The following is an 18,276-nucleotide window of genomic DNA, read 5'->3' on the forward strand; positions in this document are numbered from 1 at the left end:
CCACCCCGCCCCCGCCAGCGTTCAGGCCGGCTGGCCTTAAAGGGGACGCGGCCCTAGTGGCTGCTCGCGGGGTGGCCCCCGCTCCGGCTCCGCCCCGTTTCCCGCACCTCGCCCCTCCCCCCCACTTCGTCCCGCAGCCCAGTGGCCGCGCCGCTGAGTTGGGCTCCCCTGTTCCAGACTTGTGCAGAGCGGGTGGAGAGGTTGGGCTTTTCAGTGGAAGCAGCATCCCTGCCGTCCGGGACCTGGCGGAGGGCGTCTCCACTCTGGGGGAAGCAAAGGACCCGCCCTGACCTAGCCTGGCCCAGCCTGGTCCTGCCCGGCCTGAGCGCCCCGCCCAGGAGCTGACTCTGAGGCAGGGACCACTGGGGTTCCAGAGGTAAGGGGGCTGGGGCGTGTGTGTAGCTTGGGGGGAGGGAGTGACTGCACCCAGATGGTTCGAGAGCCGGGACGCGCGCGTAGGGCTTTTAGAGTCCGGGGATGGGAGGCGGGAGGTCTAGGTGCATACTGGGCCTTGCTGTGTGACCTTGGGCGAGTAGCTGCCCCTCTCTGGGTCGCAATCTCCTTCATCAATTGTGTATATAGAGATACCGCCCCTGCCCCCGCCCCCCTCAGGGCTGAGGGCACCGGCTCCCAGTGTCATGAAGCTCGCCAGCCTCTCGTGGGATCCGCAGCCCCAGTCTGGGCTGGTAGCGGGTGCACTGGTATAACTGGAGGGAGGGGTGGGGTCGAGCTGGGGTGCAAACTGAGGGGCCAAGCGGCCGCCTCCGCTTGGAATGGGCTTCTGCTATTCTCAGCATCCTCGGCCAGGGCGTACTCCCCCTACAAGAACCCTTGTGAACAAGAGACCTCGATGTGTCAGCCTGGTGCCCGCCCTTCCAGAAAGCCTGGGATGGGGGTGGGGACGCGGGCATCAGAGGTATGTGAGGGGTGGCCCTCATTGGGGCTGGCTTCCTGAGAAGCGAATATATGCTCCCACCTTCTTCCCTTCTCCTCCTCAGTTCTCCTTCGGTAAAAGGGCAGTTGGGTTTTACTAGTAACCTTCCCCCACCCCACCTTTTTTTTTTTTTTTTTTTTCTTGCGACAGTTTGGCCCAAAGGAGTGCCTCCCAGTAGTATGGCGAGGGGATCCTTCCTGGGACTGCCTTGGGTAGAAGTTCAGTTAAAAAATACAGAGAGAAATGCTGCTGACTAGAGACCTGGGGGACGAGGGATGGAGGGACTTCTCGGTGTCAGGAGGCACAGCCTGGAGCTCCCCCCACCCCCTGCCCATCCCAGGCAGCCAGGCAGCTCAGGCACCCAGGGGAGTCAAAGGAGGGAGACTGGGTGTGAGGGTCAGAGAGGAAAGGAAATGGGCTCCTCATTGCTAGGGCTTGGAGGAGCTGCTGTGCTCTGGGGTGTGGAGAGATTGTGAGCCCTTGAAGCCCCCTCCCCTGTCCCATGAAATTCTGTGAACTTTTGACCTGAGGGTTACCAGGAACAGGTTGGTTTGTTTGTTGTTTTCTTTTTCTTCAGCTTTGGTTGTTTGAGTCGTTTCTAGAATAGCCCATCCAGTGACCTCTGTAGGGGCTTTCTTGGCTGATGTTTAAGATTCTCAGGGTGATGGATATGCAAGACCAGATCTGGGCAGATGAGGGGGCAGTGACCAGACCAAGGGTTAGGCCAGTCCCTGGAAGGTGCTTTTCTGATCATATCCTTAGTTCTATCTCATCTTGCTGTCACATGTCTCTCGGTCACTTGGCACTGCTTCACCTCTGTGCCTGGTCCTGTGCTGGGCACTGGGCACAGATGGGGGACCGGACCTACTTCCTACCAAAGGAGATCCCGGCCTGGTGGGGGAGATGGGCATAGAATCAATCCAGTTACACTGCCCAGGGATGAGAGAAGCGAAGAGGTCCTTTGGAAGCCAAAGCCCAAAGATTGAGTTGCAGGGGGATTTGGAAAGGCTTCCCAGAGGAGTGGGCATGTGACCTGGGTATTGAAGGATGAGTCAGAATTTGCCAGGAGAGAAGAGGAAGAAGCCCTTTCTCAGCAGAGAGAACTTCACCGAAGTGTTGAGCAGGAAAAAGCCCACTGCTCAAATTCCTGTAGATTCACCACTAAGTGGAGTTTGTCAAGTTCATCTCCCACCTGCCCCTTTATTAGTTCAGTGTCACAGAAAGGACTTGAATGTCAGGCTCGGGAGTTTGGACCTTATCCTGAAGGGGCTGGGGGGCCTTGAGGGTTCTGAGCAGGGGCATGGCAGGATGGAGTTTATTGTCTAATGAGGTAATCTGATGATATTTGCAGGGTGTGTCGGAAAGACCAGGGGGGGATGGGGAAGTCTGAGCTGGGGCCCAGGGAGGGAGTGAGGCAGGACATTGGAGCTGTTCACACACACACACACACACACACACACACACACACACACACACACACACGCACGGTGCTTTGGGGATGATGGGTGATGGAGATTGAATATAGTCAGGCTCTACTATGCAGGAACGGAGACCTGTCAATATACAGTGGAAAGGTGGAGGGTCATTTGAGAGGGACAGTTAAAGGGATCTGAGCCTTCCAGGGGAGGGATCATGATTTTCTTGTGTGCTAACTGTGCGTCCTGGAGCGGACTGGGTGTTGCTGGGACTGCCAGGCTGTCATGTCAGCAGTGAGAGATATAAGCCAAGGGTGTGGGAAGGAGCCGCAGCACTGGCTGGGAAAGGCTAAGGGGTGGGCAGGTGATCATCTCCCATTCTGGGGTTCAGAGGCTCTGAGAGGTGGAAAAACACCAGCATTGATGGTTGTGGCCACAGTGGGGGTAGTGGCTGGACTAGATTTGAAGCCTGGACTCTGTACTCCTGCAGGACACGTGTCTTTAGTGGAGGATGGATTGAGGAGGGGAAAGAGGAGATTGGTTAAGAGGCTTCTGCGCTAGTCCAGGCCAGAGGTAAAGAGGAGCTGATCTTGGGTGGGGCTGGAGCTCAGGGGAGAGCGTGGAAATGATGAGTTGGCTTCGAGGGCTAATGGATGAAATTCCTTGTAGAATCAGCTGGATCAGGAGTATGTGTCTCCTCGTCTTCTTCCCGGACTGTGTCGGTTTTGCCTCTCAGTGCCAGATGTCCCAAGAATAGACTCTTACCTATTCTTATCTATTATCTGGTCCTTATCTTTTTTTTTTTTTTTGGCTGCAACCTTGTGTCTTGAGGGATCTCAGTTCCCCAACCAGGGATTAAACCTGGGCCATGGCAGTGAAAGCCCCGAGTCTTAACCACTAGACCACCAGGGAACTCCCTGCCCTTATCTTTTTTATACCTTGTCTCAACCTCATCTGTGGTAGGCTCAGAATGGTCCCTGTTTTCCAGATGAGAAGGCTGAGGAGTCCTAGCAGGGACTCACCCAAGGTCACCTGGTGATTCTGAAAGCAGAGAACCTTAGTCTCCTGCTTTAACGCAGGCTTTTCTGAGGGAGGACATGGCTGCTGTTCGCTGCTGCACTTGGCATGGGGCAGCTGTCTCTTGGGTCAGAGCCAGTGTCGACAGGCCATCTCCTCATCCAGAGCCTAGAAGGAAGGGTAACCCACCCTCCCCCGAGGAGCACTGGGGGTCTGCTTCTTCCTACCCTAGAGAGGATGAGTGCAGGTTCTAGTCCCACCCTGCCAAGGCCGTGTCTTTCTGCCTTGTTGATCCTTGGCTTCCCCATCCATGCCGTGGGGAGAGCAGGCATTGTTCTGCCTCCCTTCCGTGGCCTGGGATGGGTCAGGTGAGGTCCGCTCCTCTAAAAACCCCTTTGCATGAATGCATCCAGGATATTACTGAGTGGGTTTGTTGGTGACCATGGTGACAGCTGACCTCAAACTGCTTGCGTGGGAGTGGGGGCAGATAGGCAGGGCTTGCTGGAGTGGTCAGGCCACAGACTGCACAGAGGCTGCAGGGCTGGCCTCGGAGATCAGAGCCCTCACAGAATGGCTCCACTGACCAAGCTCCCAGCTGCCAGGCACAGACCACCTTATGTGATAGGTATCAGGTAGAATGATAGGAGATTGCGAGCATCTGATCCCTCCCTTTGATGTGGTTCAGCCTGATATCATTTATCCCCATTTTACAGAAAAGAGGCTCACGATATTATGTGCTCAAGGTCACACAATGAGTTGCAGGACTACATGGGATTTACTCCAGGTCACACTAGAATGCAGGACTCCTCATTCCTAGTTTGATTTTCTTTCCACTTCGAGAGCCTTCCTTAGCCCCAGAACTCCATTTCTGCCTGCCCCCAGGTCCTCTTCCTCCACACATGATGTCAATATCTCATTGATTAGGATTTCTCCTAATAGAGGCTCAGAGAGCATAAGTAAGCTGGATGGTAAGCAGAATGCATCCCGGTTGAATCTCAAAGAATAGAGTCTAACATCGTTCCAAGCTTGGGGTGGGCCCTGGGCATATGAACTTGTATTAAGTGCTCAGGTGATTCTGAGGCAACCAGGCCAGCATTCAGGAGCCACTGATCTGTGCCCTGGCTACACCGTCTAGCCTTACTCTGCAGTGACTGGCCAGCCATTGAAAAAGAAGCCTGGTACCTGCCCCAAGGAGCTCACAGCCTGGTGAGAGAGAGAGAAACAAATGTGCCCATTGCATTGTAACACACGCAGTAATGGAGGTTTAATCTTGGTGGAGAGCTAGGACAGAGAAGGGAGTGTCTCCATAGGGCCTGGCACGTATTTGGGGTCCCACAGTATCTATGGTTTTGCATAAAAGTTTCTGGCCCATCATCTAGGAAATTTCTGGCTTGTCTTCACACCTATTCCAGGTCTTAACTGTAGAGTAGTTTTCACTGAGACAATAAGTTTAATTAAACATTTAGCGTATACTGAACCTTATATTGGGTCCTGCCTAGTGCGGGATTATAGAAGGAAGCAAAGAAGTGGTCCTGCCTTTTAGGAGCTGAACCTGTGGGAACCAGCATGAGAATCAGGAATCAAAGTGGGTCAGCTTGGGATGAAGTTTTCGAGAAAACAGCTGAAGTGGAGTGGAAGGACAGAGGGAAGTATATTATGGCTCAGAGGAATAAGGTAGCAGTAACTCACACCACACTCTGCATTTGCTTATTCAACAAATGCCTACTGTGTGCCAGGCACTGTGCGAGGTGCTGGGGATACTGTGGTGAACAAAACCTGACTTGGTTCCTGCCCTCAGGAACCTATATAGTATAGTGGAGGAGGATGACCCCAATCAAGTAATCATGATAAGTGCTATAAAGGAGGACAGGATGCTCTGAAATTGTTAACAGGGGTGTTTGACCCATACAAGGAGGTCAGACAGGCCTTCTGTGTGGAAGAAGTTTGAGCTGAGCTCTGCAGGGTGAGCCAAGCAAGGAGGGGAGGGAGAAGTGAGTGCAAAAGCCCGGGGCAGGGAGGACATAGTGAGCCCACAGTGAGGGGCTGGTGTGGGCTGAGGCTTGGGAGGCGACAGGGCCTGCCTGTGCAGGGTTGAGCACAGAGATGAGATGATCTGCCTTAGTGGAGGAGATTCGGACCCGTACAACTCCGCACTATGTGATCCCAGCTGCAACAGAGGAAGAGGCCACAGGTGGCTGTAGGAGTCCAGATGAGGGATGAATTCATGCCTGGAAGTCCAGGGAGGTTCTCATTAAGGATTGGGTGTTTGAAGTGGGCTTTAAAGGAAAGTAGGACTTTGCCTGGTGGTATGAATGTGTGTTAGTGGTGGAGGTCTTGGGAGATAGGATGTTTCAGGCAAAAGGCACAACGAACACAAAGAGGAAAAGGGTAGGTCATTTGAGAAAGAGCAAGAAGCTGATTGGGGGCAGAATAAAGTGCACCAGAGATCTCTGGAAGCCCTGTCAGCCCTTCGTTTCTGGAGGTGTGATTTGTGTATGTGCACAGCTCATCTCCCCACAGGACATGTCTTGGCCAAGACCGTGGACAGCAGCTTCTAGATGCAGCTCTTACCTGCCTCGCCAAGAACCGATGGAGGTCCCCAGGGAGGCCTGAGGCGAGAGGGGCAAAGGGGTGGAGGAGGGGAAGGCTCAGGTGTAGGCTTTGTGAGATGAAAGGCGCTCATCAGCAATAACTGCAACCCACTGGGGCTTATTTTATGCCAGGCATTGTGCTTCTCCTCATCACGTCACCTCCGGGGGAGGTAGGATCCTTGCCCCACTTCACAGATGGGGAACTGAGGCCCAGAGAGGTTGAGCTGCTTGCCCCCAAGCCTCAGCACGCAGGGGACCACGTGGGGGATCGGTCCTGTCGGGCAGAGTGTGACCCTGCTCCCTGTCCCCTGCAGCGTGGCCGCCATGGACAAGATCTTGGAGGCGGTGGTGACGTCATCATACCCCGCGAGCGTGAAGCAAGGGCTGGTGCGCCGAGTGCTGGAGGCGGCGCGGCAGCCGCTGGAGCGGGAGCAGTGCCTGGCGCTGCTGGCGCTGGGCACGCGCCTCTACGTGAGCAGCGCCGATGAGCTGCCCCGCCGCGTGGGCTGCCAGCTGCTGCACGTGGCTGGCCGCCACCACCCAGAAGTCTTCGCCGAATTTTTCAGCGCACGCCGAGTGCTGCGCCTGCTTCAGGGGGGCGCCGGGCCGCCGGGCGCCCGCGCGCTGGCCTGTGTACAGCTCGGCCTCCAGTTGTTGCCCGAGGGGCCCTCGGCCGATGAGGTGTTCGCGCTGCTGCGGCGCGAGGTGCTGCGCACCGTGTGCGAGCGCCCGGGGCCCGCGACCTGTGCGCAGGTGGCGCGGCTGCTGGCGCGGCACCCGCGCTGCGTCCCCGACGGCCCTCACCGCCTGCTCTTCTGCCAGCAGCTTGTGCGCTGCCTCGGCCGCTTCCGCTGCCCGGCCGACGGCGAGGAGGGTGCCGTGGAGTTCCTGGAGCAGGCCCAGCAGGTGAGCGGGCTCCTGGCGCAGCTGTGGCGCGCGCAGCCCGCTGCCATCCTGCCCTGCCTCAAGGAGCTGTTCGCCGTCATCTCCTGCACAGGTGCGTGTGTGATAGGGGTGGGCGGGACCCGTGCGTGCGGAGTCTCCTGTGTGGCGTGCCCACCTCGTGGTGTGGCATGCACAGGTGTGTGTGTGTGTGTGTGTGTGTGTGTGTGTGTGTGTGTGTGTGTGTGTGTGTGTGTGTGTGTGTGTGTGTGTGTGTGTGTGTGTGTGTGTGTGTGTGTGTGTGTGCGCTGTTACTTCGTTTACTTAGCAGGCCCCTTCTGAGCTCCTGCCGGGTGGGGGGCTCCTATCCGGTGGTGCCTGCTGGGCATGCAGAGAGGAGGGGACCCAGATCAGTCGGGCCTGGAGGAGGACCAGGGGGCTGAGACAACAAGATGTGGGGTGGTCATCATGTCCTTTGGGTCAGGTGGGTTTCGTAGAAGTGATGACTTTTGAGTCAGGCCTTGAGAGCTGGGTAGCACCAGGCAGCAGGGATAAGGTACTCAGGGCAGGCAGAGTGGAAGGTCTGGAGACATGATAGAACCTATATGTGTCAACTGAATTGTAAATCTTGGCCCTCCGTTGACAACTGTGGAAATTGGACTGTAGTTTAAGTGACTGAAATAAAATCTGTGCCTTCCCTGATTATAGGGCTGTTCAGGGGAAAGGAAGGGAATGTACCTGGCAGGAGGAAGGACCAAGGCCAGGTGTATAAGGACCTAGGTCTTTATACAACTGGACAACAAATTTTGAAAGCTAAATTTTTTTTTTTTTTTTGCGGTACGCGGGCCTCTCACTGTTGGGGCCTCTCCCGTTGCGGAGCACAGGCTCAGCAGCCATGGCTCACGGTCCCAGCCGCTCCGTGGCATGTGGGATCTTCCCAGACCGGGGCACGAACCCGCGTCCCCTGCATCGGCAGGCGGACTCCCAACCACTGCGCCACCAGGGAAGGCCGATAACTAATTTTTTTTTTTCATCTCTATTGGGTTCCACCTGGAATGTCCTCCCTCCCGCCAAGTCACATAGCCCTCCTACCTGTTCTTGCCAGCTCCAGTGTTACCCCATCTAAGGGTCTATGCGTATACATGCACAGCTGGGGGTTAGTGCTTTTTTCTTTGCCCAGCACAGGGCCAAAGCAGTGCCAGTGAAGGTTTGTTGAGTGAATGAGCTAAGATGAGATCAGAGGCTGGGATGCTATAGGAGGCAAGGAGGTGGCCCTGACGTGCTCTTTGCAGAGGCTCCCTAGTTCCTTGGCAGCATGAAGGACATGTGGTGATAGGGGAGGTGTGGGGTCCACTTGTCCTGCAAAGCTCAGCCCGGGCACCTGTTCCAGAGGAGGAGCCACCATCTAGCGCCCTGGCCAGTGTGGTCCAGCACCTCCCATTGGAGCTCATGGATGGTGTCGTCCGGAACCTCAGCAATGATGACAGTGTGACCGACTCCCAGATGCTGACTGCCATCAGCAGGTGGGCTGAGGGACGAGTGGTGGTCAGGTCTCTCTCTCTCCCAGAAGCCCCTTCCACTGGGTGGGATTGCTGGGCTAGATATAGTGTCAGAGGGCCCAGGCCCTCATGCTTGTTCATTCATCCATCCTTCTTTGAGCCCTTCCTGTGCCTGGCCCCAGGCTGGACGTGTAAGACACAGAGAGCCTTGCCCTAGTGATGCTCTCAGGCTGGGTACCAACTCTGTGACCCTGGACAAGTCAGTGACGTCTCTGAGCTTCAGTTCTCCCCTCTGTAATAGCAGAGGTGGTATAAGAAGTTGTCAGGTTTCCACAGGGTCAATGATAGGAGGTAAAATTACTTTAATGAAGTGCTTTCTGAGTTTGGCAAGTATGATAAACAGAGTTTGGGTGCTTTTCAGCTCACAGAGCTCTTGCACATCCCCCACCTCATTTGAACATCATTGCACCTGTGATCTAGCCACATATGCCTGGCCCATGATCCCCGAATATGACACCTACCCTCCTGCCTGCAGGCCTTTGGCTCTACAGACCCCATCTACCTGGCATCCCCCCTCCCCCCTGCCATTCTTTCCATACCTGTGTGCAGATCCACTGTCTTCATTGGGCCTTCCTGGATTCCTTGTCTTCAGTGGGTAAGAGTGTAGGCTCTGGAGATAAGCTGTGTGAGTTCAAATCCTGGCTCTCCCACTTCTTGCCTGTGTGACTCTGGGCAAGTTACTCAACCCCTCTATGCCTCAGCTTCCTCATCCATAATTTGTAGTATAATTGAACTCATCTTACAGGTTTGTTGTGAGGATTGAATTAGATAAAATGAGATATTACGTGTAAAGTGCATAGAACAGTGTAATGGTAGCTATTATTACCATAATTACTACTATTTGCTTTGCTCTCTATTGTTCTCTTTATAGCCCAGTCTACTGAATATAAAAATAATGATACTAGTGACGTTTTTCTGAGCACCTACGGTGTGGCAGCTTCATGCTCAGTGCATGCAGGCATTATCTTGAGGGGGTCAGAAGGGTTAATACATGTAAGGCAGATGGAGCAGTGCCTGGTACAGAGTGAATATGACATAAATGTTAGCTGTTAGCTGTTGTTATCTCTTTTAACTCATATAACAAACCTGTGAGGTAGGTATTATCCCCATTTGACAGGAAGAAACTGAGGCTAGACAGAGTAAGTGACTTGCTCCAGGTCACAAGCAAGGGTTTGCTGGAGCCAGAGCTTCCAGCCTGGGGGCAGTACTCCTCCTGCCATTGGGCCTCACAGTCCAGACAGAGGCAGCCAAAAGCCCTGTTCTGCCACTGCAACTCACTGTGTATGAGGTGAGGTTGGGAATACTGAGAGGGCCTGGTTCCCCTTCTGCCGGGCTGGGAGCCCCAGTCTCTGCCAGGTGCCTGTGCTGGGCATATTTGCAGTTCCCAGAGGTGTCCTGTTCATCCCACGGATCCCAGGGCTGCCCTGTGTAGGTGTGAGTCAGTGTGGGGGGATCTCAGGTCATTATGGCTGGTTCCTGGACTGCCCCCTCCCAGGCATTTGGGCCTCCCTGATCCTTGTGTCACGGTCACTCCCCTCACCAGGATGATCGACTGGGTGTCCTGGCCCCTGGGGAAGAACATTGACAAGTGGATCATTGCACTGCTGAAGGGCCTGGCCGCTGTTAAGAAGTTCAGCATCTTGATCGAGGTGTCACTCGCCAAAATTGAGAAGGTTGGTGGGCCCCTGTCCTAGCCCCGGCTTCTGGCCTTTCCTGCTAGTCTCTTGCCAGGGGCAATGCAGGTCTGGGAGGCAGAGCACGGGGCTCCCACCCAAGCTCGCTGTGACCTGGGACAATTCACTGCTTCTCTCTGGGCTTCAGGTTTCCCCCATTCATTCTTCTGACTCTTCATTAAAGTGTGTGTGTCTGTCACTTTTGGTATGTCCATCCATCCATCCATCAGATATCTAACTGTTTTGCTGTCCATCTCACCACCCATCCATCCACCCAGGTCTATGAGCACCTCTGTGTTCTTACTCCCACATGGGTCTGCTGCTTTAACTCCAGCATCTCTGGTCCCCTTTCAGGCCTGTGGCTACCCTTGGCCTTGGGTGGCCCAGGCCTGGGGGACTCCTGACCAGAGGCTTTCTTCCAGGTTTTCTCCAAGCTTCTGTATCCCATTGTCCGGGGAGCCGCCTTGTCTGTCCTCAAGTATATGCTCCTGACCTTCCAGCACTCCCATGAGGCCTTCCACCTGGTAAGGGCCCCTGCGTGTTGCCCCCGAAGGTGGGCGGTCCTGCATCCTCCACAGGTCTGGCTGGAGGCCAGACATGCTGTCTCTGTTGGGGCATAAGGGGTTGGGGCTTGAAGCCCAAGACCTCCAAGTCCTGGACGTTAGGACTGGAGGAGACTTGAGACCCAATTTTACAGATAGAAAACTGAGGCCAAAGAATGGGTGTGACCTGCCCATGGGTCCCGAGTAGAGTGACAGGCCTAGAATGATGGCAGCTGTGTTACTTGGGTGCCAGCTATGTGGCAAGCACAGTGCTAAAGACAGTCCACATGTTCATTCATTTTACTCCCGGGGTAGCCCCAAAGGGAGGTTCTATCATTTTCCCCATTTTTCAGTAGAAGAAACTGCAGTTTAGGGAGATTAGGTTGCATGTCCCAGGTAACAGCTGGTGAGCGGTACAAGGAAGATTCCAGCTGAGTTGGTCTGACTCCTGATCCAGTGTCCTTCCTAGCTTCTCATGGTCCTTGGTCACTGCAGAAACTTTACGCTTCCTGATTTGTGCAGTGGGAAAAGCACAGAACCAGGGGTTGGGGTTATGTGGGGTTGAGTCCCAGCTCTGTCATTTACTAGATGGGGTGACCTCGGGCCAGGCATTTACCTCTCAGGGCCTGGGTTGGGTGGGACAGGATTAGATGAGGTGACATTTATCAAGAGCCTGCCGTATTCTAGGGACTTGGTAGATATTTATTTCTTTTCATCCTTCTCCCAAGCTCCCCTGCTCCCAGTTTCTGTGGCCTGACTCTTCCATCCCTGGGACACTATGGTGTAGCTCCCCTGTGGGTTTGAAAGTTAACACTGTAGCACAGAGGAAAGAAATGGACTTTGAGTTCAGACAGACCTGGCTCAGACACCAGCTTCTCCCAGGACCCATGGTGAAATCCTTGGCAAATTACATAACCTCTCTGACTTTAATTTCTTCTCTGTAAGATGGGGCTAGTAATTGCCACATGTCACTGTGAGTGCTTGACATATAAAAGTTTGCTGCCGCTCATGTTCTGTCAGCTGCCACCAGCTGACCACATTGTGGCCCCAGCATCACTCCTGGGTGACAGAGTAGCCCTGGTCACTCAGACCTTCAGGCGCTTCAGGCAGGTTGGTTGGCTGATACTTAATAGCTGGGGCTCAGGCTCAGGCCTCCCCTGAGCTGTGAGGAGGGAATTATTTGTCCCATTAAACAGATGAAGAGACTGAGGAAGAGTATCCAAGGTCATGTGTCTTATAAGAGGGTCACCTGCCTGCAGAGCTCAGGGCCCTATGCAGGTAAGGGGCACAGTGGTCAGGTGGGCAGACCTCCTTGCTTCAAGGAGCTCTGGGTGCTTCCAGCACTGACCACCATCCCATGTCTTAGGTGGGTAAACTGGTGCTGACTAACCCTGCTCTGCTCTCACAGCTCCTCCCTCACATCCCCCCAATGGTGGCCTCTCTGGTCAAGGAGGACTCCAACTCGGGGACCAGCTGCCTGGAGCAGCTGGCGGAGCTGGTTCACTGCATGGTGTTCAGGTTCCCCGGCTTCCCGGATCTGTATGAACCCGTCATGGAGGCCATCAAGGTGAGTGACAGTCCCCCCTGCTCCCGTGCCCCACTCTGAGGAGGTTGCTGATTTGGGCTTTGCTCAAGGCCACACTACAGGTTAGTGGCCGCCCTCCATCCTTTGGTCCCTGGCTGTCTCCCATTACCTCCCCCAGCCCATCGTGTGCTTCAGGCGCACTGAGCCACCTGCCATTCCCCCAGATGGATCTTCCTGTCTCGATTGTTTTGAGCCTTTGCATATGCCGAGCTCTCTAACTTAAACTCCTGTCTTGTCTGCCTGGATAGCTCTTATTTCTACCAAGCCTTCTTCTTGAAGGTTCTGCTCAAGTGTTTCTCCTTCAGGAAGCCTTCCCTGATAACTCTAAATTACACGCCCCCCGCATTCTGCCCCTCAGCTGGGTCATGGCCTCTCTGAGCTTCCACAGCCCTAGTGTATCCCTCAGTCACACATTGTCACTGTCTGTATATGTGTTTCCTCTTAGACTGAGCATTCCAGAGCAGAGATGGTTTACAGTTGTTCACAAGACTTATGCCCTACTCTGTGCCAGGCCCAGGCTGGGAACTGGGACACAGGCATGAGGCAGACCACGTCTCCTCCCTTTGAGGAGCTCACAGCGTAGAGGGGTGACTGACGTGTTTACCCGTAACTGTGATCTAAGCAGCTTAAGAAATGCCTGTGAGGGTCAGCCTGAGAGCGGTGAGGCGGCAGAGGAGGGAAAGATCTCCAGTTAGAGGAGGAGGCTGCAAGGAAGAAAGGGCTTCTGAACTGGGCTTGCTGGGTTGCTAGGACAATAACATTTGTGGCTAGAGTCACACTTGGCAGTGTCTTTCCACATATTTTGTCTTCTGTTGCTCACTAGAAACCTGTGAGCCAGGTACTATTGTTATTTCAGTTTCAAAGATGAGGAAAATGAGACTTGGAGAGGTTTGGTGTCTTATGCAGTCACGGAGGTAGTGGGAGATGCAGCCAGGGCTGAGGGTTGCTGAGCCCTTTCCCATTGCTTGATACAGAGGGCAGGTCCAAGTGTGGGTGAAAGACATCCAGGTAAGTGGTGGCCCTTTTAGAACCTCTGGTCAGACTTCCATTTCTGTAACACAGCAGATAGGTAACCTGAGAAGTGTCCCATTACAAAACACCTAGAAATGCTTGTTAAAATGTAACAGATGTCTTTTTAAGTACATAGCTGAGCTTGCAAGAGAGCAAGGGGGAATCCCCAGGGGCCAAAAAGGAAGAGAAAACCAAATTCCATAATGGTAAATGAGAGGTGATACTCTTTTGCCCTGGGTGGGGAGGGGCAGTGGGTGAGATGGCCAACCTCAGTCCCCAAGGGGCTTGAGCCGGTGGGGACAGAAGTTGAGGCTTAGGGTCTGCCCCCAGCAGGGAATCAGCACTGAGAGGCCCATGTAAATCAGGACCCAAGAAAGGCTTTACCATTAGCAAAAGGGTGTTCTAGAAAAAATATACATGGTTCCAAGTAGACATCAAGGAAGGCTCTCTGGCTTGGTCTGGGCTCTGGATTGGGAAAAAAGAAATTGTCATCGTTGGACTGCTCTCATGTGGGTTTAGGGGTTCAAATTCTTATCTTCTTTGGTGTTGTAGCACCCTAAGCTCATTGAAAATAGTCATAAACTTGTAATACCCAAGGATTGCCTAATAGAAACAGAAATGATGCTGCTTTCAAGCCACAAAGATAGAATTCTACTAAAGATGAGTTTATAATCCCCAGATTACAAGACACGTAAGGGAACAATCCACCATGAGTGAGAGGTGATAGATACAACGAACAAAACCTCTGGCATTTACTTGGATTTTCTTAGTTTTTCCAACTTAATGTGAGGAAGAGGTGTTTTTCGTTGTTTTTTTTAAACAGCCAGAGCTAACTAACAATAGAAGTAGCTGCCTTGCTAGATCATGAGCTCCCTGGCACTGGAGGTGGTTGAGCGGAGAAGATAGGACTTAAACCTGTTGGGAGTGACTGTTACTGTGAGCTTCTGATGGGCAGGGACCATGTCATTTTGATCTCTGTGTCTAATAAATGTCTGAGTGAATGAACAGGACTGTAGTGTGAAGTATGGTATCATGGAGATGTGAGCAAAGAGGAGGGAGCATGGCCCTGCCCTGGGCACCAGGGGAAACCTACGCTGAGTGAGCTCCAGGCTTTGCACATTAGAGGCTATGGTCTGATCCAGCGGGCAAGGTGAGTCTGCAGATACTTATACAACTAGGTGTAGGGAGTTAGGCTCTATAAGACAGGTATAGATAGTGTGGGACCCCCACTTGAGAAGATTCTGGAAAGTCTTCTGGAGAGGGGATATAGGAGTTAGGCCTTGAGGGACAGGGACCGGCCGGAGGAGGCCCCCAGACAGGTCAGTGGGTAAGGTGTGGGAGCAGGAATATGCAAGTACTGTTTGGTGGTAAAGTGTGGTAGAGGGGGAGGGAAGAACAGAAGGACAGGCAGAGTGGAAGGCGGTGAAAACCAGGTTGTGTGACTGCTTGGTCCAGCAGATCTGGGCTTCTCAAACATTTCTTCTGAAGTGCTTGACCTCAGAGGAGGGGACTCACCCTCCTGCAGCCTGACACAAGCTCAGAGTTTCTCTAAAATCTCATTTTATCTCGAAGATTCAAGTATATACTTCATAATCATAAACACTTGTTTTAATTTAAACATTTTTCTTCCTTGAATATTAGTGAATATAGCTCTAGGAAGATGTGTGACATTTGTCCTATGGCTTTGACTACCCCTTGCTTCAAGGCACTTTGAGAGGCAAGGCAGCAAAGTATTCATGGGGTTTTATTGTTTATAAAATTCTTTCATATGTATTATAGGAGTACATCCTTTGTATACAGTCTCCTTTATAAATTCTGGAAAGTTCTCTCACGTAGGCAGTTGTAGTAAGTCATGGCAGTTTCTCTGGGAGCTGTGGTCCTTGCTGAGGGAGCTACATGGTATGTAGACTTCCAGTCACATCAGGAGCTTGAAAGGTATTTGAAAGTTTTTGTTTTATTCTCTTTATTCTCCTAAGAGTACAGAGTTACCTTCTTTGGGAAAAAGCATTTGATTTTTTTTTTTTTCTAGTGCGCATATTTTTGTATCTCGTATGCTTGTGTTGCAGGGTGGGGTGTTGGTTCTGTCATTTTTTTTTTTTTTAGCTTTGATTCTTTTTTCTCTTAATTTTATTTTTTTATATATACAGCAGGTTCTTATTAGTTACCTATTTTATACCGGTTCTGTCTTTTTGTCCCTATTTGTTCCCATTGTGTGTGGGGTGGGGATTGGATAGGGGATAATAGGAAGAAAAAAGAAGGGACTAAGAGAGAAGATACTGAGCCCTTATCTTCTTATCTTGCCTCAGACAGCTACTATATTTTTTATCATCTGTGAGAGGTGACTGACTAATCTGATAAATTATCTGATAAATAATCCTGGGAAATGAGTGAGCAGATGTGTTAAACCACCGCTTGAGCCAGACCTTCTGCAGTGACGAGGGCTTTCAGTGTAAGCTGGTCTGAAGCTCAAGGGCCTTAGACAAATCTAGGAACTGTGCTCAGGATCTGGAAACGAGAACGGGGCTAGAGGAACTGTCATGAATATCGCTTAAGTCTACTAACTAACACTGCATTATGCTTAGGTGTTTTTCCTTAAAACATGTCATTATTAGAACCGGTGCTTGGTAATATTCTTTTCAGTGCAGCTGTTTAATGTGAAAAAGGATAACAAGTGGGAAAGCATGCTAACCCCTGAGCCCGTGACCAAGGACCCATACCGCAGACCCCCAGGATCCTCCCACTGTCCTGACTGTAGGGTCAAGTTCAGGGTTGGGGTAGGGGGTTACTAATTCGGAAAAGCTGACTCCACAAACTTTAAAGTAGAGGAGGTGAAAACAGGAGCAAGCAACGTGAAAGTATAGAGTGCCAAACTGATATGAGGTAGCGGTATCCTCACTTGACAGATGAGCAAACTGAGGTCCAGGGAGGTTAACTGACTGAGTCAGAGAGGCTCACTGACCACAGCCAGAGAGCTGTGAGGACAAGAGTCAGGGCCAGGGTTGAGATCTCGACACTGCTGGATTGGGCCAGTGGGCCAGTGTTGTCATTGCTTACAGTCTGTCACATCCTGGGCTCACGTAACATATAGTAGATTCCTCACTTATTGCCTCTAAGAAAATTCTTTCTCTCTCTGGGTCTTAGTTTTTTCATCTACACGGTGGGGATTTTACCCCTTTCTTAAGGTAGCTGTGGCATGAAAGATCATGTAGAAGGCCCACACGTCAAGATGAAAACCTAGAACATGTTTGAAAGCAAGGAGCTGTTCTCACACATCTTTAGGGCATGTTTGGGGTGATATGCTTGGGCAGGTGTGTAGCAGGCTGTAGTCCAAGAAGGCTTCCCAGAGGAGGTGATATTTTTAGAGCTAACCCTGGTGCCCACTGTCCTGCTGGCTTGTTTCCCCCTCAGGACCTCCATGTTCCCAATGAGGACCGAATCAAGCAGCTTCTGGGGCAGGATGCCTGGACCTCGCAGAAGAGTGAGCTGGCTGGCTTCTACCCCCGGCTCATGGCCAAGTCAGACACTGGCAAGATTGGTTTAATCAATCTGGGCAACACGTGCTATGTGAACAGCATCCTTCAGGCCTTGTTCATGGCTTCCGAGTAGGTGCTACTTTTGAATTCCCTGTCTGCCCCTGCTTCTCTCCTCTGGGCTCCCTGGTGTGTGGGGGTGAGGTAGGGGTTGGAGAGGGTGGGTCCTGCTTTGTGTTATCGGCATAATTCCCTGAGGTCTGTGGGTATGTGAAGGGCAGGTGAGAGTTCCCAGAGGGCTCCAGGCCATTGCCAAGGCAGTAGGTCAAGACCGGATGGGAACTTGAGTTGGGGATTCAGGGGCTCAGCTGCAGTGGGAAGGGAGTCTGCTCTGGGTTGGTCGACATCACTGACTTTTCTGCTAGAGTCCATGGGGGTGGATAGTGTCTTCCACAGTAGGACTTCCACTCATCCTGGCCTTAGATGCCCCCTTTTACTAAAACAAAATCTTTATCATCAGTGGCTACCTATCCAACTTATGGCTTGCTGAGTACATTCACATTGTTGTGCAGCCGTCACCGCCATCCATCCCTATAACACTTTTCATTTTGTAAATCTGAAACTCTGTGCCTATGAAACACTAACTTCCCGTATTCTCATTCTCCCCTCCCCACAGCCTTTGGCTACCACTGTTATATGTTTTGTCTCTATGATTTTGTCTCTACTTTAAGTACCTCATATAAGTGAAATCGTACAGTATTTGTCTTTTTGTGATTGGCTTATTTCACTTAGCAGATGTCCTCAGGGTTCATCCATATTGTAGCATATTGCAGAATTTCTTTCCTTTTTTAAGGCTGGATAATATTCCATTGTGTGTATAAACCACATTTTGGTAATGTGTTCATTGGTAGAGTGACAGACACCTGGGTTGCTTCCATGTTTTAGCTGTTGTGAATAATGCCACATGAACATGGGAGTACAAATATCTCTTCGAGACCCTGCCTCTGATTCTTTCGGTTACATACCCAGAAGTGGAATTGCTTGGTGATATGGTAGTTCTGTTTTTTAGTTTTTTTTGAGGAACCTCCATATCGTTTTCCACACTGGCAGCACCAGTTTACATTCCCACCAACAGTGCACAAGGGTTGGGATTTCTCTACATCCTCCCAACACTTCTTTTCTGTTTTTTTGATAATAGTCATCCTAATGGGTGTGAGGTGGTATCTCATTATAGCTTTTAATTTGCTGTTCCCTAGTGATTAATGATGTTGAGCATCTTTTCATGTGCTTATTGGCCATTTGTATGTGTTCTTTGGCAAAAGGTTTATTTAAATCCATTACCTAGTTGTTTTTTTTTTTTTTTTGCGGTACGCGGGCCTCTCACTGTTGTGGCCTCTCCCCTTGCGGAGCACCCTCTGGACGCGCAGGCTCAGCGGCCATGGCTCACGGGCCCAGGCGCTCCACGGCATGTGGGATCTTCCCGGACCGGGGCACGAACCCGCGTCCCCTGCATTGGCAGGTGGACTCTCAACCACTGCGCCACCAGGGAAGCCCCATTACCTAGTTTTGAATCAGGTTGTTTGTTTTCTGTTGTTGA

At 52.0% G+C, this 18,276-nt stretch overlaps 1 protein-coding gene across 3 annotated transcripts in view; it reads left to right on the forward strand.

Annotated features, from left to right (window-relative positions):
- Positions 1–18,276, forward strand: part of USP35 (ubiquitin specific peptidase 35) — a 78,504-nt gene that overhangs the window by 6,572 nt on the left and 53,656 nt on the right. For 2 of the 3 annotated variants that reach the window (XM_079929761.1, XM_079929759.1), the window contains exons 1-7: positions 37–376; positions 6,272–6,954; positions 8,230–8,362; positions 9,942–10,071; positions 10,494–10,595; positions 12,022–12,180; positions 16,618–16,811. In XM_079929761.1, the coding sequence (XP_079785887.1) occupies positions 6,282–6,954; positions 8,230–8,362; positions 9,942–10,071; positions 10,494–10,595; positions 12,022–12,180; positions 16,618–16,811 (1,391 nt within the window). In that variant the 5' untranslated portion in view covers positions 37–376; positions 6,272–6,281. Of the gene's footprint in view, positions 1–36; positions 377–6,271; positions 6,955–8,229; positions 8,363–9,941; positions 10,072–10,493; positions 10,596–12,021; positions 12,181–16,617; positions 16,812–18,276 lie in introns of those variants that run through there. The other variant, XM_079929760.1, reaches the window with a different exon arrangement.

This window comes from Stenella coeruleoalba (genome assembly GCF_951394435.1).
Source record: "Stenella coeruleoalba genome assembly, chromosome: 8".
Classification (NCBI taxonomy): domain Eukaryota; kingdom Metazoa; phylum Chordata; class Mammalia; order Artiodactyla; family Delphinidae; genus Stenella; species Stenella coeruleoalba.